At 39.3% G+C, this 26,471-nt stretch overlaps 1 protein-coding gene across 1 annotated transcript; it reads right to left on the reverse strand.

Annotated features, from left to right (window-relative positions):
- Positions 1-416: 416 nt before the first annotated feature.
- On the reverse strand, positions 417-26,114 carry LOC126239936 (microsomal glutathione S-transferase 1-like). Its single transcript, XM_049947896.1, has 3 exons — positions 25,938-26,114; positions 3,303-3,385; positions 417-852 (listed from the first exon to the last, which is right to left on the reverse strand). The coding sequence occupies exons 1-3, from the start codon at positions 26,067-26,069 to the stop codon at positions 609-611; spliced, it is 459 nt and encodes a 152-aa protein (XP_049803853.1). The 5' UTR covers positions 26,070-26,114; the 3' UTR covers positions 417-608.
- Positions 26,115-26,471: the final 357 nt, after the last annotated feature.

Here is a 26,471-nt window from a genome sequence, read left to right on the forward strand (position 1 = left end):
AATATGGAAGCCACTCAAGTTGTAGGGCATTTTTCAGTAACTTACTGTACACATATAACACAAGCTAAGTTTTCTTCTGTGGTTTTGACATCACATGCATTCAGTTATGCAAAGAAAAAAGTGATAGGATATGAAAAAGATAAAGTACATTGACAAAACAAATGATAAGTTTCACATAACCTTGCAAGTTTCTACAACTGAATTTTCATCTCAATACAGGGCAAAGAGATAAAGGGTTTTGGGGCAGAGGTGCACAAGGAATCCAATTAACTTTCACTTTATGAAATATGTTTACATCAAGGAAATTCTTTTAATACTTCAAAAAATAAGGCATAAAATATTGATTTGCTTATAATGAAAATCACAGAATATGCCAGCAAAGAAAACTGCATTGCTTGTCAAACAGTGTTTATTTCTTTGTTTATGTCTGTTTACATCTTGACACAGCAAAAACACAAGGCAATATGAGCAAAACATTCATAGAAATAAATCTCAGATGTCAGATAAAAACTATCATTTACCACAATTCATACAGAATTAATAACAAATTTGTTTGAAACAAAATCTATTTACCATGACATTAAGAACTACATTTGTTATTTTCCGTATCAAAGGCAGTAAAGTATTACACTGCCAGCCATGAAAATTGTGACAGCCCAACCAACGAAACAAAATAAGAACCGAGAAGGTTGTGCAATTGGTATGACGCAGTATACAACTGTGTGGCCAATTCGTGCTGCAGTAAATGCTCGGAACAGATTGATGGCAAGGCCTGGAGATGGCTTTGTTAGTAGGTATGCTAAGGCTACAATAAAGAACACTGTAATATTCTCCAAGTCATTTAAATGAGCCCTGAAAAGAATATTGCAATTTTAGATTAGAAGTATGCATAAAAATCACCACATATATTTATCTATTAAAATTATTACATTACATTTAAAACATTAAAAATATATAAACAGCAATGGAAATTGCCACAGAAAGCTACTGAGTGAAGAACTATTCTGTCAATGATCAAATAGGCATCTCAGTGCATCATGTCTTCTGCTTGTTTTAGGGTTGTAATGTAGAAATACATGCTTTTGCAATTTGTGATGACCTGGAGATACAGATTGAGTGAATTATGTTAAATTAGTGAGGAATAGTTTGGATGCTTGTATGTGAAATTCAGCCACCTGGCTGAGCTCTATAAGCAACAGACACCAGCAACTTCCTTACCTTTTTAATAAGGTACAAGTAGATGTGCAATAATCCATGAGTCATCTAATGGTTCTGATAAAGTATAACATATTGTACACCTTCATTCACTCTACTAGTGTTTCAACACCAAGGTAGACAGAGTTTAGTATCTGTTAAGGAAATGGAGCACTAGATCAGCTAAAGAACAGTGAGGGCGAGGGTGCAGCTTTGCTATGCAACCTGTGCAACAAATGTCTTACAAACAAAACTGCTTCTACTTTGTTCTTGTAAATCAGAACAGCTGAACAGAGATTTGAACCTCATATCTCCTGATTATGAAGCCACACCACTAAACACACTCACTTGATCAACACTGTGATAGGAGCACACAAAGAAAATGAACACTATGTCACAATAACTCATTGCCTGTGTTTCCTGTATGCCTAAGTATGTAGCAAAATGAGATTTTTCTGCTGTCTTCACTTGCGGGCATTGGCAGTTTGTGTATTTTGAGTGTTCCAGTCAGCTGTGTGCTACTGCTGGATAGCCTGAATGGTACTGAGGGCATCATAACAAAGAAGTAATTTGTGGCAAAACCACACAATGCAGTAAGTTTAGGAGTACATGAAATTTGACACCATACACAGCAGTATTTTTCTTAAGGGATCTCAAAGAGCATTTCTTGTAAATTAACTTCTTGTAGTATGGTTTGTAGTCTGTATGAATTGTTTAAAGCGTGTCATTTTCCACTTATGGCTGTAGAAGTTATATATAAAAACTTCTGCAGCCAAAAGCAGAAAATTGCACCCTTTAAACAGCTTTGATACTAAAACCTCACTTAAGAATTGTCAGTTGCATGCATACTGTACAGTCAAAAAGTTGTCTATTAAGTTATCCAGACATTTCAGAATATGGAAATAAAGCTCCATAACAAATTAAGGATCAAAGACACACTTGCTGCACCTTTATTTCTGTAAAAAAGAAAGGTATACTGCAAAAATACTAAAATTCGATGCAAGAATTGATATTTCATGAAATGATCATCTGAGTTAGTCTGTAAATTAGGGTCAGATATTTTAAGTCATTGTTTTTCCACAATAGAATTATCTTATACCTTGATCAGAATAATAAAGTGATTAATATTTCAACACCATTGAGGATGGAAAGGGTTGTGATATCAGTTCACCATTGTCTGTGTGACACAACGTGTCTGTGGTAACTACTGCTGTGTGGTTCCTTCCCAGATACATTTGCATGATCCTCTGTTGAGGAGGAGGAGATTAGTGTTTAATGTCCCATCAACAATGAGGTCATTAGAGATGGAACACAAGCTTGGATTAGGGAAGGATGTGGAAGGAAAGTGGTCATACCCTTTTGAAGGAACTATCCCAGGATTTGCCTTAAGCAATTTAGGGAAATCACGGGAAGCCTAAATCAGGATGGCCAGACATGGGTCTGAACCATCACCCTTTCAAATGCAAGTCCCATGTGCTAACCACTGCGCTACCCCCCTCGATGATCCTCTGTCAATAAACATAATTGAATTCCTTTTGGAAGTTTGTAATAGCCTTATCACTTTTGTGTATACTTTAATTACTAGCTTCATACATACTACACAGAGAGACAATGATAAAAATCACAACAATTAGGTTACCAGCTACAAGCACAATCTGTAGTAAATGGCACCTGAGTAGCAGTATGATATGGCAATGATGGAAAACTTAAAATAAGAGAAGGCATGACAAAGCTCATCCTCTGCTTTATTGTTGATGTGGTAGCTGTTGTATAAATTGTTGGCTGTCAATCATTTATTACTCTGATCCATGTACTGTATAAAGTTAATGTTACTAGCACATCACAAGATGTACTTTCATAGTGATGGAGTTTTATCTCATATTTTACTGTAGCTCTATTCATGACTCAAATGATTTAGTAATTTGTGTAACAACATCAAGCAACAAAAATTCACAGAGGTAGATTATTATAATTGTTGCAATTTTAGATATTTATGTGATGATCAGTTTTAGCTAGAAGAAAAAATTCAAATTAAATTATCTTGCATTTCTGAATTGAACTGAGAAGGCTTCTATCCACAAATAAATTTCTTTCTTTCATGTACCTACCTCCTGACTCGTTCAACATCAGGCTGATCGTATTTCACTTTGCTACCTTTCACAAATATAGTGTCTTCAGGATTTGAAAAACTCTGATGAAACATGAAAGCAATAATAGCAAATTATTATTTTATATCAGATTATGTCAATGACATGCAACAGAGGAATGGCATATGTTACTAGAAAACTACAAATAAAGAAACTACTTCACAAGGCAACAAATAGAGTATATGAGATTGTGAAATTGTTCAGTCCTTTCTTGGTTATGCATTTAGTCCCAACAATTTTTAAAATTTTTTTAGCTAACCATAATATCGTTCCATGATATAACAGGCTCCATTTATTAGCAGAAGCTTTTAGCTCACTAGCCTTTTGCAATACTTGCCATCATTATTAGCAAAACATCATGGAATCAAAGATGCACACTCACACACACACACACACACACACACACACACACACACACACACACACACTAGATTATAATGTAAATAAACAGGAGAACTCACTGAGAAACATCCATTTTCCTTTTACAACACACTACTGAGAGTATTCAGGTATTTAGACATACTTATAATACAACAATTAATTCAGTCAGTCAATTTAATTGTAATTGCCTTGTTTTTAGCCACCTTCTTAGTTTATACTATCTACCACAGACATCAGTGTGAGAAGTGTTACTATAACTTCCATCAGTCTGTCCAGCTCCTCATCCTCACATCTGTATCTGTCCATTTCCTCCTTCACACTCTCTCTGTATCTCCTACTCCTCCTCCTCCCCACTCTCTTTTTGCGTGTCCTCTATCTCCAGTCTCTGACCATATTTTACTCCCATCCCTCTGGCCATGTCTTCCTCCCCTTCTTCCTTTTCCATCAGCCCCTCTACCCATCTACATCTTCCACCTGTGTCCTTTATGTCCTGCTCTTGCCCCTTTCTCTGTTTAGGTCATTCTCTTCCCTCTCTCACCACCAATCTCCTCCTCCCCCCTCTCACACTACTGATCTCCTCCCTCTCCTTCACTCTGCTCAGCTGTGCCCATCTGCACATACAGCCCCTGTGAAAAAGCAGGCTGATATTACTTCCACACCAAATACCTGATAAGCAAGGATAGGCTACATGCCCCTGGTGTGTAGACTGTCCTGTAAAGTAGGTCGATAAGGCAAGCCAAATCATTCCCACACAAAATGCCTGTCACACAAGGTAACCTATATGAAAAGGACTGTAAAAACAAGTTTTGCCCATATCTTTGGTCCTCTTGGAGCTAGGAGGTTACAGACCCCAAGGTAGTGATACTCACCAATTTTGCTGTTTGTGTTACAAATTTGGTTGATATTGCTCCACAGGTTTAGGAGGAGACCCTGGATATACATACGTGCTGCTCTACACACACACACACACACACACACACACACACACACACACACACACACACACACGCACACACACACACAAACGTGCACACACATTAGGCTCTTCCCCAGGGCTTCACTTGCGAATGCATTCAATATAAAGACACATCTCCTCCTCCCTCTCTCAGTGTTTACCTATTTGTCAATCTGCCTCTTTGTCCACCTTATCTTCCCACCTCTATTTGTCCATCTCCTGCTTCCACTTTGTGTCTCTGTCTCCTACTTCCACTTTGTGTCCCCATCTCCTACTTCCACCTCTATCTGTCCATCCCCTCCTCCCCTTCTCTTCCTGTTCATCTCCTGCTCCCCCTCTTCCTATCCACCTCCTCCTTCCCTCTCTCTGTCCCTCCCCTCCATCTCCCTTTCTCTTTTCATCCACTCCTGCCCACTCCTCCCCCTCTCCCTATCCACCTCCTCCTCTCCTCTCTCTGTCCCTCACCCCCATCCCCCTCTCTCTGTTGACCTATTCCTGCTTCCTCTCTCTGTTCACTCCCTCTTGCCCCTCATCTCTCTGTCCATCTCAATCTTCCCACAGCCATGCCCATCTGCACTCATGACCCCAGCAGAATAGATCAATAAAGCAGATTGATACTACTCTCACAATATGCCTATTGTGCAGGGCAGCCTACACATCAGGAGCTTAAAAATCCTTTTTTGTACCTGACTTATGGACTGACATACAAAGCAGTTCAATAACACCACTCGAACACAACACACCTGTCATACAAAGCAACCTACAATTCGTAGGCTGTAAAACCGTTTCTCTTCCTTGACATGTAGGCTGCCCTGTGAAGTATGATGATAAGGCAGGCTGATACTAATCCCACACAACATGTATGTCATGCAGAGTAGCCAGTCTGGCAGGGGCTGATAAAACACAGCTTTGCCCATATCTCCACTCCTATTGAAGCTAGGATGTTATAAACCTCTCAATGCAGATACACATGAAGTTTGCTGGTAGTGGTAGTGTGCCAAGTTTTTACTGAAATGGATCCAGGGGCTTGGGAGGAGATCCTGGACATACACATATCGAGAGAATCAAGAGAGAGAGAGAGAGAGAGAGAGAGAGAGAGAGATGTGAGGCCAAGGTGGACAAGCATGAATAAAGTGCCAAATATGAATGCAGAGTCATTTATAGACTTTATAGCTTCAACTGATTAGCTGTGGCACCCTAGGGGATACTCACTGGACATGGAAATACATTAGACCATACTCTTAAACATGCCTTACGGAATGCATAGCCATAATTGGGTAGCATTTGGAATATTAAGTGTACTAACCATATTCCAATATTTGGAACATCTCATCTGAGGGTTCCCACAATGTGTGAACTACTTGGCTGACATGATAGTGATGGGGGCAACAGGAAAGCAATACTAGAAAAATGTGGAGCCTCTTTTCTTTAGAATCTGATCAAATAGTACATGAATCTGATTGGACAGATGTAGAAGTTGTTTTTTAGCTTAGTATTAAATTTCTATGCCACATCTTCCAGAATTAAGTCTTACTTGTGTTTTCCTGAAGATGTGTCCTAACACAGCCAAACAAAGATGCAACTGATAACCTTTCAGCTCTTAAAATTCTAAAAGAACTGCAGTCATTTTTGGATAATGTGATGCACTTTGGCAATGTTATACATAACAATCTCCAAATAGATAATACACTGTACTAACAGCTCAATCTTTGAATAGTCTAATGCTGACATCATCAATGAACCAGTTTTGTGCAATCTTTGAATAGCCTAATGCTGACATCATCAATGAACCAGTTTTGTGCACCTCAAAAAATTATTTCCAGAGACTATTATTTATGGGGGTAAAAAGTTCTGTGTATACCTCTATAGTACCAAGTCCCACTCGATTATGGACTGTAAGCCTCTAATTAATGTGTTTGATTTCTGGTCCAAATTCCACAGAGAATGAAGCAGCAACTGCAATGAAGTGCAGTCATTTTCCTTATGGTATTCAGTAATAGCCCAACTCTCAGCAGGCCTACAGATGCAAGTTGCCTCCTTACTCATATGACACAATAATGTTTTGACACACAAAAGGCCCTATGTTTCCAAATAAATGAGAACTTGTGACTGACATTCCATCAGTTTCCCTTTGCTTCCTGCAACATAGATCAATATAAGAAGCAAGATACTCTACCTCACGGCTTTAGCAATCAATTCAGCTGGGATGGTTACACTGTATGCCAAAATAATGGATGTGCCTGTTAAACAGATGTTTCTTTTAAGAGTCAAATTAACATTTTAACAGTGACATGATCTGATAACACTTTGATAAACTTTCCCACAAATTATAGATAAGCTGCAGCATCATGTGAGTGCAGTAGTACTCCAGGTGGATGCAAAATGCCATCAGTAGCAATAGAGCTCCTCAGTTGTTTCAGCTGCAGCCCATCATGACCAGCTTGTCTGCCATGGGAATCAGCTCTGGTAATGACACTAGGAAGAGCATCCTCTGCCAGAAACAATCACTCAGGACTGGAACAGCCCACTAAACTGATCTGCCACCAGGCATAAGACCAGGCTCCCACCCAGCCTCAGCCTTCTAATAGATAACATTTAAAAACCCCAGTGGCAATAGAAATAACACTGAGATGGGTAATTTGATGTGAGACACATGGAGTCACAAATGCTCAAGAAATATCCCAAAAGTGGATAGCAGATGTTGAGCATTTGACATCATCTGATGACTTACCTCATCACACATGCAGCAATTGGGATTATCAATCCTATTCTTGCTAGTAGGGGCACAGCTACACATTACTCCAATAAGCTATTTGTTTTTGTAAATGTAAACCAATTCTTATAAGTATTGGATAACCACTACCACGTGCATTATCATATCACATTAGATAATGCAGAATGAATACAGAGTACCTTAGCAGAGCAATGAGTAACACACTGCCTCCCTACCAGCAATGGTAATATTGACAACCACTGAACGTGCAGTGAGGTGCATCATTTAGTGATATGTTCATTATCTGTCATCTGTTTTTGGGGTATTTCCTGACATGTGCTATTTCATGTGTCTTATATCAAATTACTCACCGCTTCACACACACACCACATGACATCAGAGGCAGTAACAAGCAAACAGCTCACTTAACAGTCAGGTATTGCTGGAAGATGACATCAGTACAAGCAGCAAAGATTGTGTTAAAACACAGGCTAACAACTCTGGAATTCAACCTGCTCACAATGCTCATGACACATATGTTCAATGAGTTAATATTATCACACCATGACCATGGGCAAGCTGTTATTTAATGGATGAAGTGATATGAGACATGCCATATAAGTTATCTGTTTATAATCCTGCTGTGTTATTTGCTTCTGTTATTTTTTGGACTTGTCTAGCTGCTCTAGCTTGTGACCTTGGCTATGGTTTTGCAGGTCTACATCTGATAACAGCTACATTACAACCAACTTCCACTTTTGGTATGAATTATCCTCTTGTGTAATGATTGACATAGTGTGTCATTTGACATATAATTCAAAACTTAAACTCACCCAAGAGTCAACATCCTCACAACTATCTGTCATAAGCAGTGCCAGAGATACCCACATCAGTAGCTGAGGTTGCTAATGCATGACTCTGTGGTGGCCTTTGACTCTGTGATAAGCCGATTCAAATACTGGCAGTGGATGAACTTTCACTACCAGTCCTGGGCTGGTAAGGAGAAGAGACGTGTGGATTAAAGTTTCTGATCACCAATCTTTGTGCCAATATCCTTGATTAATTTCCACACCTCTCTGAATAAATCATGATGTGGGGCATATTGCACTGTTGGTGGTAACCTGTTGGTCAGACAGAAACACTAAACTTGATGGGCCCCTTGGTGCTCCTTGAGAGGAATAGGCTAGGGAATGACACTGGCTTTCATCCTCTTCCTTCTTTCCTGACCTCATAATTAGGCCATTTACATTTTGGTTTACTACAGCTTCCATGAATCTTTCATATCAAATGCCATGATTAGCTCTACAACTGCCTAAACCAGGCCCTAAGTAATTACAGTATATGAGTGCAACTGCTGTTAGGAAACAGATCATATACATAAAATGTTAACTTTGTATCCAGTCTAAAAATCTTTGTAAACTGTGGTGAAGTTAAAGGCACATGTTGACAGAAAATGTTTTTCATTATAAGGAATGTTGAAGCAGTTTAGTCCTGTTACACTGAAAATATTAAAGCAAGAAATTATATTTCAATTCTTAATGCCTCATTTGGGTGACGAGTGCAGAACGTACCTTAATGGGTTCTCTAGAGATGGACATGATCATTGTCATTATCATCATCATCAGCATCAACAACATCATCATCACCATCAGCATCATTTTGAACAGCTTACAGCCCCAGGTTGGGTCTGTTTGGAACATAAGCCTTGTCATCTAGTCTTGTATTCTCACCATCTTTCTGTCTTTACTCTGGTCCAGCCCTCACCTCTTTTATCAACACACCCTCCACACCTCTCAGTCCTCCATCCCTTGGTCTTCCTCTTGGTCATTTCCTTTTCATCTCCATTTTGTGTATCTTCCAGGGATTCTCTGATTTTTCATTCTTTTTAAGTGTCCATATCATCTTAGTTTTGATGTTTCTATCCTGCTCTGCAATGGTTGCTTTTTCAGTATTTCCCTTAGCCTTTTATTATTTATCCTGTCTCTTCTTGTTACTCCCACCCTACTTGTGAAGAACTCCTTTTCATATTCCTGTAATCTGCTTACATCTCTTTATTCACTATCCATGTTTCAGACGCAAAGGTCAGTACTGAGATGTAGTAACTTCTATGTATTACTTCTTTGATTTTCTGTGGAATGTCTTTGTTCCAAACCAAGCCCCTGACACTTTGCAGGAATGCTTCTGCCTGTATACCACATTCAATGATCTCTCTCATTTCTTCCATTTTCCTCTGTCACCCTTCCCAATATCTTGTACTTTCCACCTTCTTTAGTTGTTTGTCTTCATCTACTAATTGATCTATCTATCTTTCTAGTTGTGAACAGGATCTCACATTTGATGACATTAAATTTGGTTCCATACTGTCTCACAGTTTCTCCCCAAGCATTCAGTTGTTGCTGAGTCTCTTCATCCCTATTTCCCCAGATCTTCAAGTCCTCCATGCACACCATTCCTTTCATCTTGTCTTCTCCAGTTTCTCCTGCCACTTTAGTTATTATCTCATCTTTGCTGGAATCAATCTGCCCTTTCATTTCCCACTTTCAAACAATTCAGACTTCTTCAGTATATCATCATCACTCTGCTTATTACTCTTTTTTCTGCTCCCTTCTTTTCTAGTGCTTCCTAGATCTTTCTTCTACACTTGCCTTTTCTATAACAAGGAAGTCCTCGCAAGGTCTCCCCTAAATTTATAGTAGTGCCCCTGGAGCTGCATCACTGCAAATATGATATCAACAGTTGACCTCCCTGGGCTGATGTCATGATGAACTGAAACCTTAACAACAGCCTCACCAGAAGGGGTTTGCTGCATTATGATGTTAGTTCACACTCAAGTCACATGTGTGAAGGAAAGGGAATGATAGTGAACAGATACAACTAATGGATAAGAATACTATAATAGTGATCGTCAAAATTCCGTCCAGCAAGCTGCCTCAATCTCTGACTACCACAAAGAAAGTACATCTACATCTACATCTACTTATATACTCTGCTAGCCACCAAGTGGTGTGTGGCGGAGGGCACAATTCGCGCCAAAGTCATATTTCCCACCCTCTGTTCCACTCATGGATTGCGCGAGGGAAAAATGACTGTCTGAATGCCTCAGTACGAGCTCTTATTTCCCTTATCTTTGAATGGTGATCATTGCGTGATTTGAAAGTTGAGAACTAAATTTAAACTTTTTAAAAATTTTTTGCTAATCAGTATGGTGTTAGGGAATACCTAGAATCTGAGTACAAAAGCTACAAAATATCAATTGGTATGCTGTGACTTAAGCATGTAGAATCACATGAAGAATTTTGTCTAGGGACGTTACTGCTGCTGAGATAATTTTTTTACATGGCATACTGTTAAACACTTTCCGAGCATTAAATATCCAGAATTCTGATTTGGTATTTTAATGAAAAATGCTAGCATCGTACACATATTAGACAACATTCATTCAGTGTAAATCATTTATGAATGGACATCTAGCACCTTTAATGCATCATTACCATCAGTGATGCTGTGATGGTTCCTTTGAGAGGGCATGACCATTTTTCTTCTCCATCCTTCCCTAATTCGAGCCTGTACTAAAAAATCGCTTTAGGTTCCACTGTGCCCTCCCAACTGAATGATTGACACTCAGATCATTAGTGGCATGTCAGATGCTATGTGCCACATATATACTTTTTCCACATTTAATAGGGGAAGAGCAAATGACAAATTTTCCATCTTCTTCTTCTCCTGAAACATTTTTCATAAACAGTCTAATTTACGATTACTTCACAGGATGACTCATTTTCAAAACTTGTAACAAACCTGGTCATTTTCATAAAGCACTTGCACTTTTGGGATTGAAATATGACAGCAGAAAATGCAGTCAGCAAAAGGTTGCATGTAGCTTGAGACTGTGCATAATTATAGAGGGGACTTTATCCAGCTGTAGATACCAAAGAAGACTGGAAGCTCCCTTTATTGAGGTCATTACAAACGGAGTTCAAGTTCAAATTAGGGAAGGATGGTGAAGGAAAATGGTCATGCCTTTTCGAAGGAACCATCCCAGCATCACTGATGGTGATGATGCCTTATAGGTGCTACATCCCCATAACATCTGGAGATTTTATTTTAGCCACATATATTATTAGATAACACCAAGTATTAGGAACCATTACACCAATTGCTATAATAAATTAAGAAACACCACTGGATTACAAATTTTTTTGGTTTGATTTGACCTGCTGATTACAGGATGGCATGAATGAAAAGACAGTGCAGGAATGTCTTAAAGAATTCAGAATGAACACTCTGCAGCAGATTGTACACTGATATGAAACTTCCTTGCAGGTTAAAACTGTGTGTCAGACCTTTATCTTTTGTGGGTAAGTGTTCTAACTACCAAGGGTGTCCACAGAAATTTTTCCAGGAGGGGGCAAGATTCAAAACTTGCCTGCTTTGATGTAACTGATTCAGTGAGTTTCAAAACATGTTGTACCCCAATAACTAAATTTGACAAGAACTTACTGTATCTCACAACACTGATAATTATCTACTTAGTATTTTTAAGGTAGAACACTTTGGTACCTAAGCAGATTTCAATAGTATATACCAAGCACACCTTTTTATGTTCTTAATATGAATATGGATGCCTCCTTTTTCAAGTCAAAGATAGGAAATTACATTCTCAATGATTAAATTCAGAGTATCCAAAGTGTTTATTGATTTCATGGTTACTATTTTTTATTACTGACTGGCATAGTTAAACAATAGTCCACAAAATTCTCAGGGAATGTGACCACATTGTCTATTATGCTAAGTTCCTCAAGAATTTTATGGACAATGACAGCACTTCGTTGCACCCATAAACTTCGAAAAGTTTCTAATCCTGGTAAGCGCATTTTTTCAGCTTTGAAATTTCATACATTTTTCCCTTCTTCTAGTTCTTCTAGCATGGAGAATGATCTTCCCTTTCTTCTACTTGTGTGTTTGGGACTAAGCATGGATGTACACACCTACACCATGTTTATCTTCTCCTGACTGTACTACAAGACCTCTGCTATGTAGCAAGCCTTCATCATGGATTTTCTGTTTCATCAAGCAAATGATAAGCTCCTTGTTTGATTTCACTGTGCATCAGTGGGATGGGCATCATTATGGAAATTTGGGCTGGATGACTATGATGTATATTGCTGCCATGTTTATGTGTTGGGAATTGGCAGTGGAATCTGTTTGCCAGTGTGATAGTCCAGCTAATTTCTGCAGCCCATTTAGCGTTGAACTAGGAAGCAACAAAAAAAGGATCGAAGACATTATTCTGGTATGGTTATATAAACTTTTGTACTCTCATGACTCCACATTTGCTCTGAAACTGCACCAGCACCAGCACCAAGGAATTGGTATATTCCTCATGAATAGTGGAACAATGAAAAAAATTCATAATTTATAGTGATCGTCAAAACTGCAACATTTTTTGTCCGTGTCAGCAGCGTTAAATCTGTAATTCCAGACAACGATTACTGGAAATTCAAGGGAATCCTGTAATGAAAAAAAGTCTGTATGAAGACTCCAGAAGGACCCGAGTAGCCCCTCTTGCTCTCTCCCCTTCCACACAAATGCTACAAACTGAGCTACAAAGCATTCTGAAAACATTTCCCAGGCTGTGGCTAAGTCATATTTCCACAATATCATTTCTTCTAGGAGTGCCAGTCCTGCAAGTTTTTCAGGAGAACTGTGAAGTTTGGAAGGTAGGAGATGAAGTACTGGCGGAAGTAGAGCTGTGTGGATGGGTTGTGTTTGGGTAGCCCAGCCGGTGGCACACTAGTTCACAAAAGGCGAAGGTCTCAAGGTCATGTATTGGTCCAGCATAGAGTTTTAATCTACTAGGAAGTTCCATAAGAATTGTTTTACAGAAAGGAATTTTATAGTGCATAGGAGTACATGTGTAAATAATGAGGAATGTCTTTATTACCCTTAAGCACTATGGATCTTGACAGGAACACAATTACTATGAAGGGGTCTCAGATACTATATTTTTATTTTTTATATATAAAACCATTCTTTTGGTGAATATATGTTTTCATTACTTTCTGTTCTCTATAACACTTCTTGGAAGTAGACTTTATGGATATTTTTGACTTTTTAAACACTGCAACATTTAAAACACTTGCACAACTAGAACACAGAAAAATTTGCCACTAAAATAACAGTACAAAGCAATGAATTTTCAAGCCATATTTTACTGGTTTGTTTAGCTTATACATTCTAAAGTGACACATTCCACAGAAAGGTACAAGCATTTCATCAACACAGACTCTAGGAACTACAGATTAATAAAGTTGACTGTTTTCAGTGAAATGCAGAAATATCTGTGTGATTGCTTGCTGTTTGTCTCTTTTTTCATCCCAATAGACTTGGTTATCAAATCACAATGCAGATAAGAAAAATAAAAATCTTTATTTACTGACAGTGCATCTGAAAGCATCACAGCCCGTTCCATCGGTTGCAAACAAGCTGTAAACCAATTCATTTCCTGATCTGAAAATGACTGAATATACTGTACTGTAGTCCAGTTAGTGCCTTCAATTCAATGATATCAATATTTTGTAGACAGGATTCATTAGCGTACAGTGTTCTAAGCTTAGATATTTCCATGTATGTTCATAAAATGATTTCATCTAAAGTATCTTGCGTAAAAAACAGATTCCATTGAGCCGGTGGTTTTCTGGCACTAAGCAATATCGATTCTTAATTCCATCTTTGATCATTGTCCCTGTGCCTTGTTCTCTTTGCGTCTTTGATGAAGGCTACTTATGTTGGTGCATGTGCGCAAGTCGAGGAGAGTGGGTCTGCGCATGAGCTGAGCCAGTCTGTGACGTGACGTGCTTTCGATGTCACGTGGCATGGCTATATGCCGTGAGGACCAGTTGAGTTGGAGCAACGAAGAAGCATGGGCCACTGCCGGAAAGTATTAAAGTTGTATTGACATGGCTGGCCAGTGGAAACCAGGATTTGCTAATACCTCAAGAGCTATGTGGATGGATGCCATGTAAATTTCACATGAAGAAGAAAAAATTAATCGCCAAGCTTTCATGGTGGGTTCCTCCTTCTATATATAGTGAATATTATTGTGAAGGACTGTTGACTGTTGAGGTTGCTTGTGCTAGTGGCCAGCAAAACATTCACTGCAGTGGTTGCGAGGTGAGTTATGTTCTGGAATGGCCATGAAATTATGTTACTAAAGTGGCTAGAAATAGTGCCTCACATTTGTAAGTTTGGATTTGGTGCTTAGTGGCACACTGAAGGTAGCTGGTTCACTTGAACATCATTTCCTAATTTAGTTATAGATTTAGAATTTTCTGGTTTTATGAATTAGTGGTAGTTGTTGTTTCTTAATAATTTCTTGTTTGTATGGAAGGCAAGTGGCCATGATCAATATAGGTCACATTGTGTGTTATGGTCAGATATAGGCCGTGTGTATTCTGGTCTGTGGCCATAGGGGCCGTGCTTATTGCATTAGTGACCTATTGAAGTGGCATTAGTTTTTTATTGCAATTTCAAATACCTATCTGAAGGTTGATTGTCATGTTGGGTACTGCATATTTGATTTATGTGGTATCAGCCATTCAGCAAAGACAGATTATCTTGTAAGGTTAACCTTAAGTCAGGTAGTATCTAGATTCCCCCCCCCCCCCCTTTTTTTTTTTTTTTTTTTTTTTTTTTTTTTTTTTTTTTTAAGGAACCTTAATTCTGTTCATTGGTTAACTTGTAATATGTTTATATTAAGGTATTGCTTTGTAATTTGTATATACTACAGTGTGTCTGCCACTCGTGTTTTCCTGTTTTCAGAAACGTGTATAGTGGTTGACAAGAGCAAATCTCGCCCCGCGAGCTTGCAGTGTGACGGAAATTTCAGGATTTGAACTCAGGGCCGGCTGGACCCTGTTAACATGTGATTTATCTATTCCATTCAACGAGAGGCTTGTTTTAGGCAGAAGATTTCCTACTGCCTTAAGTTGAGTATAAGTTCACCCTTTGGATCATGTGTTTGTGAAATCGTAATAGATTAATGTTTGCTCACGTCCATCACATGTTCATCAAATTGATGTTTTGCCTTAAGCTTGCACAAAGTCTAGAATCTTCTGTATGTTGAGTGTAGTAGAATGCTAAGTGTAATTAGAACAATTAATAGTACCCTTCAGGTCAAATAGCATCATATTAATTTTACCTTTTCAGTGAGTGTAAAACTGAGTGAGAAAGGTGATAGCTGACATTGTAAACATTTGGTTATCTATTTCATCTATTATTTTGGTTGTTGTTACCAGCACCTAAAGGGGCCATTGTCACAATTGTGATGGTTAATATTTTAAATACTAATTGTGGATAGGGCCTTGATATGCAAATGTTGTTAATTGATTATTAATGCTGATGAATTCATGTGTATGTGTAATCAATAAAGAAGTGTTGCAACTACAGAATGGTTGTGTTACTGGAATACAAGGTTAGAATGTGCAATCGTCACACCATCCATTACATCCAAAACAGAAGGGTTTTCTCTGAGACATTTTGCCATCTGTCACATTCCAGACAGCTGTAAGAAGATGGTGTGAAAAGTAGGACATGGCCGGTATGAGCACAGATAATGATCTTATCTCACAGTCACTTCTGGTGATAAGATAAGGCTTGATGTCATGATGGAACCTGATACTAGTCACGTGACCATCCATCCCTGTAGAGCCCTGTGTGTGTTTCAGTTAGGGTTGGTATGTAACCTGATGCACCATCAATGCATCTTGGGCAGTTATGAAATTGGTAGGAAAATGTAAGTTGCCCTCCACTTCCCCTCCCCACTTCCCCATCACCACCAAAAATGTTACCAGGATCAACAGGAAGTTTTTTTTTCTTTTTTTAAAAAAAAGGCTCAAAATTTCTGGACCAATAGGAATAAGTTTTCTCTTCATTCACCTTTTTTATTATAACAATCCATGAACCTTGTCATTTGGGCTCTGTACACCATATTTAATGGATTGCCATGAAGTGTCAGAAGCAGCAGCAGTAGCAGCAGCAGCAGCAAGGATCAGTCAGCACTCCCAGGTAGCATAAGAAGAAGACTGTCAGATTTGAAATTATTATTGTTATTATTAAACTTGTGTGCCGGTCTGAGACTCGAGCTCAGGATCTTTGCCTTTCACGGGCAAGTGCTCTACCGTCTGAGCTACCCGAGCACGACTCACGCCCCATCCTGACAGCTTTACTTTGGCCAGTACCTCGTCTCCTACCTTCCAAACTTAAGAGAAGCTCTCCTGCGAGGACGAGGCATGAGTTGTGCTCGGGTGGCTCAGATGGCAGAGCACTTGCTCGCGAAAGGTAAAGGCCCCGAGTTTGAGCCTCGGTCCGGCACACAGTTTTAATCTGCCAGGAAGTTCCATATCAGTGCACACTCTGCTGCAGAGTTAAAATCTCATTTTGGATTATTATTATTCATTTATTAATACATTCATTTATCCTTGTGTTTTGTTATTTATTTCCAACAAATCAATGTGCCCCTGATGTGGTATTAGCAGAACTCTACCAGTATACTCATGTGCTGGACCTACCACTGTCTGCACCACCACAGTCCCCTGGTGATCTTCCTGGTTCACTGAGCTATTCTGCACTGCCATCACAGCCACAGCAGCAGCAGCCACTGTTGCAACTTTCTCAACTTAATGAAACTCAGTTAAGTGTCACCAGAACAGTGCTATTTGACAATAATTTGACTACAAGTGGCAGGTTTAGCACCTGACAGTGACTTTGATGTGGTAACTAAAATTTAGAATGTCAAATATGTTGATGCTAGAGTGCAGTATTTGTGGTACGAATGGGACTGTCTGTGCAGTGTGACAGAGTACACTGAGAAAAGTTGAAGACTCAGTGTGATCCATCCCATACACCTATTGAAATCCATATGTTTTGGAGGAAGGTAACAATAGTTAATATGTATGAAGAAGCAAGTCTGTAATTAGCTTCAGGGACACACACATTTACATAAATCATTGTAGCATTCTTAATTTATGTAATCTATAGTGTGTGTTAATGATTGTTACAGACAGACAGAGCTGCAGGCGTCCATATGTTTTAGGTACATACTATGATTTTGTGAACTATTTGTGTGAACATATTGTAAATATCAGCTAATTACAGTGGTGCATAAATGCACGTATTCATCCCATACCAAAGCCTAAAAATGTAGATCCGATAAGTATAAAGTCTGTAGAAGCCAACTTTATGGGTAGAATACCTGTGTGTCTAGTTGCTCCTATAGCACTCATTACTATACAGGCCAAATCTGAGACGTATCAAAAGTAATTATTTGCAAAATATTGCAGGATATAATGACTGCAAAATTTGTGACAATGTATTTACATATATATAAATAAAAAATAATATTTCCAACAAAATTGTTCTTATTTTCCACCCTGTTGCTATTGTATCATACAAATGCTTTATAGCTACAGCTCACTGGAGAGCAATGATGCTCATTTTTCTCCAAAGAATAAGCACAGATGTAAACTATTACTACATACTGAGAGACAGTACTCACACAAACCAGCCTCCAGCTGCTGCCAACAATGCTGTTGCATTCGCCACAGTCGTTGCAGGCATCTCCACCTCTGCCACCACTACACCTGCTCCAAAGTGCCACCAGTGTCTCTCTAGCATAAGTAGGGTAGTGCCCATCTTTAGAGAGAAAGAGATACAACCATGCTTATGCATCAATAAGCTAACAATGTTCATGAAGTGACACCACCTGTGTCAGCATACCTTTGTAACACTTCACATTTGAAACACACACACACAGTTTCAGTGCTTACCCATTCCCCAATGGCAGCTTAGCCAGCTGGTTGGATTATGGTATGGGGAAACATTTCAATTTAGAAATCCAACACCTTACCCACTAAGCTATTACAAGTATTGATCAACTCTTTTTCCACATTTGAATGCTCGCTGCTGTTGGAGACTAAAAAAGCACTGTCACTGTGTCTGTGCCTCATTCAAATGTGAGGCAAGTGGTACGCCTTGGCCATTGCGAAAGTATGCATACGTGGGCAGTGCTCCCTCATGACCATTGTCAGTGTTTTGAGACTTACGCTTACCTGTATCTTCTTCTCTCTGTGGTTGACCACTGTTATACGTATGCTAGAGGGGCAGTGGTGTCCACATCGGTGGTGGCTGAGGCAGGAGCAACTTCTGTGGCTGCAATAGTGTTTAGCAGCAGCAGCAGCAGCTGGAGACTCGTGGCTGTGAGAGCTGACTCTTGGTAAGTACTGATAGTTCATACCCATGCTTATTCTTTAGATAAAAATCAATATCATTGCTCTCCAGTGAGCAGTGGCTATAAAGCATTTCAATGACACAATAGGGATGGAGTGGAAAATAAGAACAGTTGAGTAGAAAATACTATTTTTTATTTACAAGTGCATATATAAATTGTTAAAATTTTTTAGTCATTCTGTTCTGCAATTTTTTGCAAATAATTGCTTTGTATATACCTTAAATTAGGCTTGTATAACATTCAACCCTATAGGAGCAACTAGACAAGCAGGTACTCCATCCTTAAATTTAGCTTCTATGGACCTTATACTTGTATGATCTACAGATGTAGGCTTTGGTACCACATGAACACAAGCATTTATAACCTGTTCCCATTGTTTCATATTTACAATATGCTCGCACAGATAGTTCACAAAGTCATAGTATGCAACTCTAACATATCGATTCCGTCAGCTCACTCTGCCTGTAACAATTTTTAATGCACAGTATAGGATGTGAAAATTAAGAAAATTACAATATTTTATGTGAATGCACGTGACGTCTGAAGTTTATTCCACCATTGCTTCTCCATACATATCGACTACTGATACTTTCCTTCCAAACATTTAGATGTCAATAGATGTATGGGATGAGTTGTAATCATTCATCATTTTAATGATAATTAAAGCGAAACCCTCAGCTGCTGACAGGTGTTGTTGATATACATCAATGGCGACAGCTGAAAATGTATGCCCTGACTGGGACTCGAAGTGGGGATCTCCTGCTTACGTGGCAGACACTCTATACATCTTCATATAGTTAAAGGCTACCCGGACATTGACCTTCTTCTGCGTGAATGTACACACTTTGTGTGAACTCTTACGGGACACGTCAGCTTAATCTGGTGCAAGTAATGAGTGAATGGGCAAATATCTATTAGGAACACTACATATGTAGGTTGTGGACAGTTGGGAATGTGGGTCTCACAGGAAGCATGAAAGGGATAGGTCCCTGCAGTCACACTATCCTCTGTGCCCTCGGTGGCTCAGATTGATAGAGCGTCTGCCATGTAAGCAGGAGATCCCCGGTTTGAGTCCCAGATGGGGCATACATTTTCAGCTGTCCCCATTGATGTATATCAACAACACCTGTCAGCAGCTAAGGGTTTCGGTTTAATTAGCATTTCATTCTAGAGAAGCTTACCTGTTCTTTCGGGAACAGGTACCATCTTCATATAGTCATCATTGTGTTATCATTGTACTACATCACACTGCATAGATAGTCCCAGTTTTAACAAAAATACTGCATTGTAGCACCTACATGGCACACTTTCTCAATTTCAATTGCTACGTCAAAGTTACTGTTACGTGCTAGACTCACATTCACTCATTTACATTCACTGGTAGTCAAATTATATGTGTTGGCAAATAGTTGCTTGGCGAGTTGTGGAAGTTGCAGCAGTAGCTTCTGCTGCTGTGGCTATGGTGGCAGTACAGAATAATCTGATTAATCAGGAAGGCCACCAGGAGGCTGCTGTGTTAATGCAGACAATGGTATGTTGAACACACGAGTATCCTAGTCCAGCAGTTGTGCTAGTACAACATCAGGGGTGCATTGCAGCGTTGGAAACAGATAACAAAACATAAGTATAAACAAATATATTAATAAATGAATAAAACAATAATACTAAGACTAATAATAATGGATGGACAAATACTTAATTTCAAATCTGACAGTTTTCTCCTTCTTATTCTACCTCAGGGTACTGGATGATCCCTGCTGCTGCTACTAGCATTTCACAGCAATCCATTCACTATTGTGTACCGAGCTTAAATGACAGGGGTCATGCAGTTGGATGTTTATATTAACAAAGGTGAGAGGAGTGAGAACTTGATGCCTATTGGTCCAGAAAAAGTTTTTCTGTTGATGCTGATAGAAAGGGGAGGAGGAGGGTGACTTACATTTTCACACCAATTTTGTCACGCAATTGCACAAGCTGCAGGTTATATATTGACCTTGACTGTATCATACACAAATGCCCTACAGGCATGGTCGATCATGTGACCAGCATCGGGTTGTATCTTGGGCTTGAAATTAAGATTAGATTAGATTAGTACTTGTTCGATAGATCATGAATGAACGTGTCAGGTTAATAAAAGTTGTCTATACAAGATATTACATTAGCAAAATATTACATGACACTCAACAATTTTTTTTTTTTTAATTTTGTGGAGTTTGGGAAATTACCCATTTACTATATCCAAAAACTCATCTAATGAGTAGAAGGAGTCGCCATTAAGAAATTCTTTTAATTTCCTTTTAAATGCTATATGTCTATCTGTCAGACTTTTGATGCTATTAGGTAAGTGACCAAAGACTTTTGTGGTAGCATAATTTACCCCCTTCTGAGCCAAAGTTAGATTTAACCTTGAGTAGTGAAGATCATCCTTTCTCCTAGTGTTGTAGCTGTGTACACTGCTATTACTTTTGAATTTGTTCAGATTGTTAATAACAAATTTCATAAGTGAATATATATATTGTGAGGCTACAGTGAAGATTTCTAACTCTTTAAATAAGTGTCTGCAGGATGATGTTGGATGAGCTCCAGCAATTATTCAAATTACACACTTTTGTGCAATGAACACTCTTTTACTCAATGATGAGTTACCCAAAATATGATGCCATATGAAAGCAGAGAATGAAAATAGGTGTGGTAAACTAATTTACTCAGATGTATATCGCCAAAATTAGCAATGACCCTAATAGCATAAGTAGCTGAACTCAAACGTTTCAGCAGGTCCTCAGTGTGTTTTTTCCAGTTCAACCCCTCATCAATGCATACACCTAGAAATTTTGAATATTCTACCTTAGCTAGCGATTTCTGATCGAAGTCTGTATTTATTAATGGGGTCATTCCATTTATTGTGTGGAACTGTATATACTGTGTTTTGTCAAAGTTTAATGAGAGCCCATTTGCAGAGAACCACTTAATGATTTTCTGAAAAACATCGTTTACAATTTCACAAGTTAATTCTTGTCTGTGAGGTGTGATAGCTATACTTGTATCATTGGCATAAAGTACCAGCTTTGCATCTTCGTGAATATAGAATGGCAAGTCATTAATATATATTAAGAACAGCAGAGGACCCAAGACCGAACCTTGCAGCACCTCATTCTTGATTGTTCCCCAGTTTGCAAAATCACCAGTTTTTTGCATTTTATGCGAACTGTTTATTTCAACTTTCAGCACTCTTCCAGTTAGGTATGATTTAAACCATTTGAGCACTGTCTCATTCATACCACAGTACTTGAGCTTATCTAGAAGTATTCCATGATTTACACAATCAAAAGCCTTTGATAGATCACAAAAAATCCCAACAGGTGACTTCCGGTTACTCAGAGCATTTAATATTTCATTAATGAAAGTATATATAGCACTTTCCATTGAAAAACCCTTCTGGAAACCAAACTGACATTTTGTTAAAACTTTATTTTTACAAAGGTGTGAAGCTTCTCTACGATACATTACTTTTTCATGAATTTTGGATAAGGCTGTCAGAAGAGAGATTGGGCGGTAGTTGTTGACATCAGACGTATCCCCTTTTTTATGCAGTGGTATAACAATGGCATACTTCAGTCTATCTGGGAAAATACCCTGCTTCAGAGAGCTATTACATATGTGGCTAAGAATCCCACTTATTTCTTGGGAAAAAGCTTTTATTATCCTGCTGGAAATGCCATCAGTCCCATGTGAGCTTTTATTCTTCAGAGAGTTTATTATCTTCCTAATTTCAGATGGAGAGGTTGGTGGAATTTCAATTGTATCAAATGGTGTGGGTAAGGCCTCTTCCATTAACTGCCTTGCTTCTTCTGATGAACAATTAGATCCTATTTTCTCTACAACATTTAAAAAATGAGTATTTAAAATGTTTTCGACTTCCGGCTTGTTGTTTTATCAAGTTTCCATTCGCTTTGATGGTGATGCCGTCATCTTGTGCTCTTGGTTGTCCTGTCTCCCTTGTAATAATATTCCAAATTGTTTTGATTTTGTTATCAGAGGTATCAATCTCAGACATGATGCACATGCTTCTGGATTTTTTAATAACCTTTCTTAATGTAGCACAGTAGTTTTTATAATATTTGGCTGTTTCTGGGTCATTACTCTTTCTTGTTGTTAGATACAGTTTCCTTTTGTGGTTACAAGATATTTTTATTCCTTTAGTAAGACAAGGTTTTTTGCATAGTTTCTTATAATTAGATTTAACTTCTTTCTTGGGGAAACAGTTTTCAAATTCTATTACAAGTGTATCATGAAATAAGTTAGATTTTAAATTAGCATCGGGTTCCTTGTACACATCACCCCAGGCTAACTGCTGAAGATTTTCTCTGAAATTTCTAATTGTTGAGTCATTAATTGAACGCACAACTTTGGAGGGTAGTTTTGAATTACTGAAACCCAGTTGCCTCAGGTGTGTCGGTAGATTGCCCAGAAGCCATATGTTATCGTCAGAATGGTTGATAACGTGTCCTATTTTCCTTGTCGTGGAGAAATGTACTGTGCAAGGAGAATATGGCATGCAAACACTATATGAAAGGTCTGTGAGAATTCTCTAGGCCTAAAAATAACAAAGCACAGTAAGAATGCACGAGTTTTGACGCGTGTAGCTTGACAACCAACGGGAAGGTACACTGAAGAGTCCACTTTGCTTCACTGAAGTGTGTGAAATGTGATGAGACAACAAATCTTAGCTATATGTGAGATGGTCCATAGTACTTAAGGGTTAAGACCTAAATGTCCACAGAGGAGGCAAAAGTCATGGGATACCTCCTGGTATCTTACCAGACCTCCTTTTGCCCAGTGTAGTGCAGTGGCTGGGAGCAACATGGACTCAACAAGTCGCTAGAAGTTCCCTGCAGAAATACGGAGCCATGCTGCCTCTATAGCTGTCCATAATTGCGAAAGTGTTGCCGTTGCAGGATGTTGTGCACGAACTGATCTCTCGATTATGTCCCATAAATGTTCGATGAGATTCATGTCGGGCAATTTGGGTGGCCAAATCATTCGTTCATATTGTCCAGAATGTTCTTCAATCCAATCACGAAGTTGTGGCCTAGTGATGTGGCATATTGTCATCCACAAAAATTCCATCGTTGGTGGGGAACATGAAATCCATGAATGGTTGCAAATGGTCTCGAAGTAGCTGAAATTAACCAGGACCCAGTCCATTCCGTGTAAACACAGCCCACGCCATTACAGAGCCACAACCAGCCTGCACAGTGCCTTGTTGACTACTTGGATCCATGACTTCCTGAGCTCTGCACCACATTCGAACCCTACCATTAGCTCTTACCAACTGACATCGGACTCCTCTGACCAGGCCATGGTTTTCCAGTCGTCTCGGCTCCGACCAATACAGTCACGAGCCCAGGTGATGTCGCGCTGTTAGCAGAGGCACTCGATTCGGTCGTCTGCTGCCATAACCCATTAACGCCAAATTTCCCTGCACTATCCAAAGGGATACTTTCCTCGTGCGTCCATCATTGATTTCTGCACTTATTTCACGCAGTGATGTTTGCCTGTCAGCGCTCAAAACTCTTCGCAAACGCCGCTGCTCTCGGTCGTTTAGTGAAGGCCGTCGGCCACTGCGTTGTACGTGGTGAGAGGTAATGCCTGGAATCTGGTATTCTCGCCACACTTCTGACACTGTGCATCTCGAAATGCTGAATTCCCTAACGGTTCCCGAAATGGAGTGTCCCATACGTCTAGCTCCAGTTTCCAATTAGGGTTCAAAGTCTGTCAGTTCTCGTCGTGCGGCCATAATAACGTCGGAAATCTTTTGGCATGAATCACTTGAGTACAAATGACATCTCCTTCAATGCATTGCTCTTTTGTACCTTCTGTACGCGATCCTACCGCTGTCTGTATGTGTGAATATCGTTATCCCATGGCTTTTGTAACCTTAGTGTATATCGAAAGAAAAATGGGTGCAGCTCTAAAGTCGTACTAGCCGGTTTAATGTTTTAGTTTGTAGTACATATGCTAAATATTGTAACACGTTAGATTCAATTGATTTGTCCCGTGCCCCAAGCACATACTCTGTACACAATGTAATCAAATGAGACAAAAAAAAAAAAACCGGGTAAAGTATTTGTCACTACGCATTGCTTATGTACTGTAAGGACGCTGTTGCCAATAATGGAATATTCTCCATGACTAGTCGGCGATACAAATAAATATATGAAGTTCCTTGCAATACTTTACGCCCAATTACATTTCATTAACAGTTCGAATGGAAGGAAAGTGGCAAATGGAAACAAGAACTGTGGTAGCGCCTCATGCGAGAAATGTACCAATTTCTTTTCTCAATTTAGTGTCATATATAAGGGTTATGAATAATGCCGATTAAATTCCGCAAGTTGAACAATTTGATGCAAGTATGTAATAGAGAAGTTATCAGTGACACGGACGCACTTAATCATCCGTTAATTATTGCAACTCACCCAGTCTTTCTGAGGTAAAATAATATCTGTGGCTTCCAACTGGGCATAGAATATGGAAAAGTTTTACGTTTGTCAGCATATGCTCCCACCTTTCGATTTGTAATTTATGGTGTGGATTAAGTGGAGGGAAAATTTGTCCACGGTTTCTTCCTGGCCGATTAAGACGCATAATGCGGAAGAGAAATGGCTAGTAAGTTGCCAATGCGTTTCCTGAGCGCGCTCAGCCGGTCCTCCGTATGATTTTGTATTTTCCATATAGCTTTATGTTAACTGCGAGGTCAGAATTAGAAAAGAAATGATGGAGTAATAATTAACAGTCAGTGTCAGAAGGTTGGCAGAAAGGATGTTAAACACATTTATGATGAAGCAAAATATTATTCATTTGAAACATACACTCCTGCGACATGTGTTACGCACCTGCGAGTCCAATTGCCAATGCCCTAAAGAATGTGCGCCGTTGAGCGGTATGTTACAGAAGAAGTTGAAAAAGGATAATCTGGCACCAAGTACTTTTCTAAGAGAAATGATTAAGTTCTTCCTTTTTTGTACACGACGCGGCTAAATAACAGAAAAACTGAATGATCGTCTCTAGTTTTCCACTGACAGTGAGGAAATATCCACAACGGGCGCAAAAAATATTCGCAAGACACAACTACATACCGGCACCATTAACCAGTTCAGTTTCTTAAGCAGAATGTAGATTTCATTTCTCGTCTTGAAACTCAAGCGCAAAATTGAAGTTGTAGAAAAGATATAAATTTGTGTTTCGTTACCACCGTACCTTATTTTTAAAACGCTGGCGTGCTGTGAGCGGAGACATCATCAGCATCTTCAGTGCAAGTACTGCTACATGGAAAAGGTATGCCTTAAACACAGGATTACTGATGGTCAGCAGAGCGGCCGCAGCAGCCATGCTTCGCAACTGGAACACTTCTCCCTACAGAGGCGCTCCTGCGGCAGGCAGGTAGGTCTACGCTCCCAAGCCTCTGCGTCTCGCGTGCGGCCTTGACACTCGACCTACTCGCCGTGCCGGGCCGTCCTTCCCGTCCTTCCGCCTGCAGATGCCTTCGCACTACAAATGGAGCACCACCAGTTAAATTAGCGTGGCTTCTCTTGTACACTCGATTGAAGAAAAGAAAAAGGCTGCGTTGGGTTCATCCACCCAATATTAGAAGACACGAAGTGGGTGTATTCTTTATTCTTTTTGAGGAATTAAAGGGAGATGGAGATAAGTTTTTTAATTATTTTCGGGCGTGTTTACGGACTTTTGATGATCTACATGGACGAATGAACAGTTCAACTTAGCACCGCAACA

The sequence above is a fragment of the Schistocerca nitens genome, chromosome 1 (genome assembly GCF_023898315.1).
Source record: "Schistocerca nitens isolate TAMUIC-IGC-003100 chromosome 1, iqSchNite1.1, whole genome shotgun sequence".
Lineage (NCBI taxonomy): Eukaryota > Metazoa > Arthropoda > Insecta > Orthoptera > Acrididae > Schistocerca > Schistocerca nitens.

What these genes read in the sequence shown, in the direction of transcription:
- LOC126239936 (XM_049947896.1), bottom strand. Translation starts at nt 26,069, where the DNA reads ATGGCTGCTGCGGCCGCTCTGCTGACCATCAGTAATCCTGTGTTTAAG. An exon ending in GCCAGCGTTTTAAAAATAAG is followed by an intron (nt 3,386 to 25,937) that starts GTACGGTGGTAA and finishes ATGTTTCATCAG; the next exon opens with AGTTTTTCAAATCCTGAAGA. An exon ending in GATGTTGAACGAGTCAGGAG is followed by an intron (nt 853 to 3,302) that starts GTAGGTACATGA and finishes TATTCTTTTCAG; the next exon opens with GGCTCATTTAAATGACTTGG.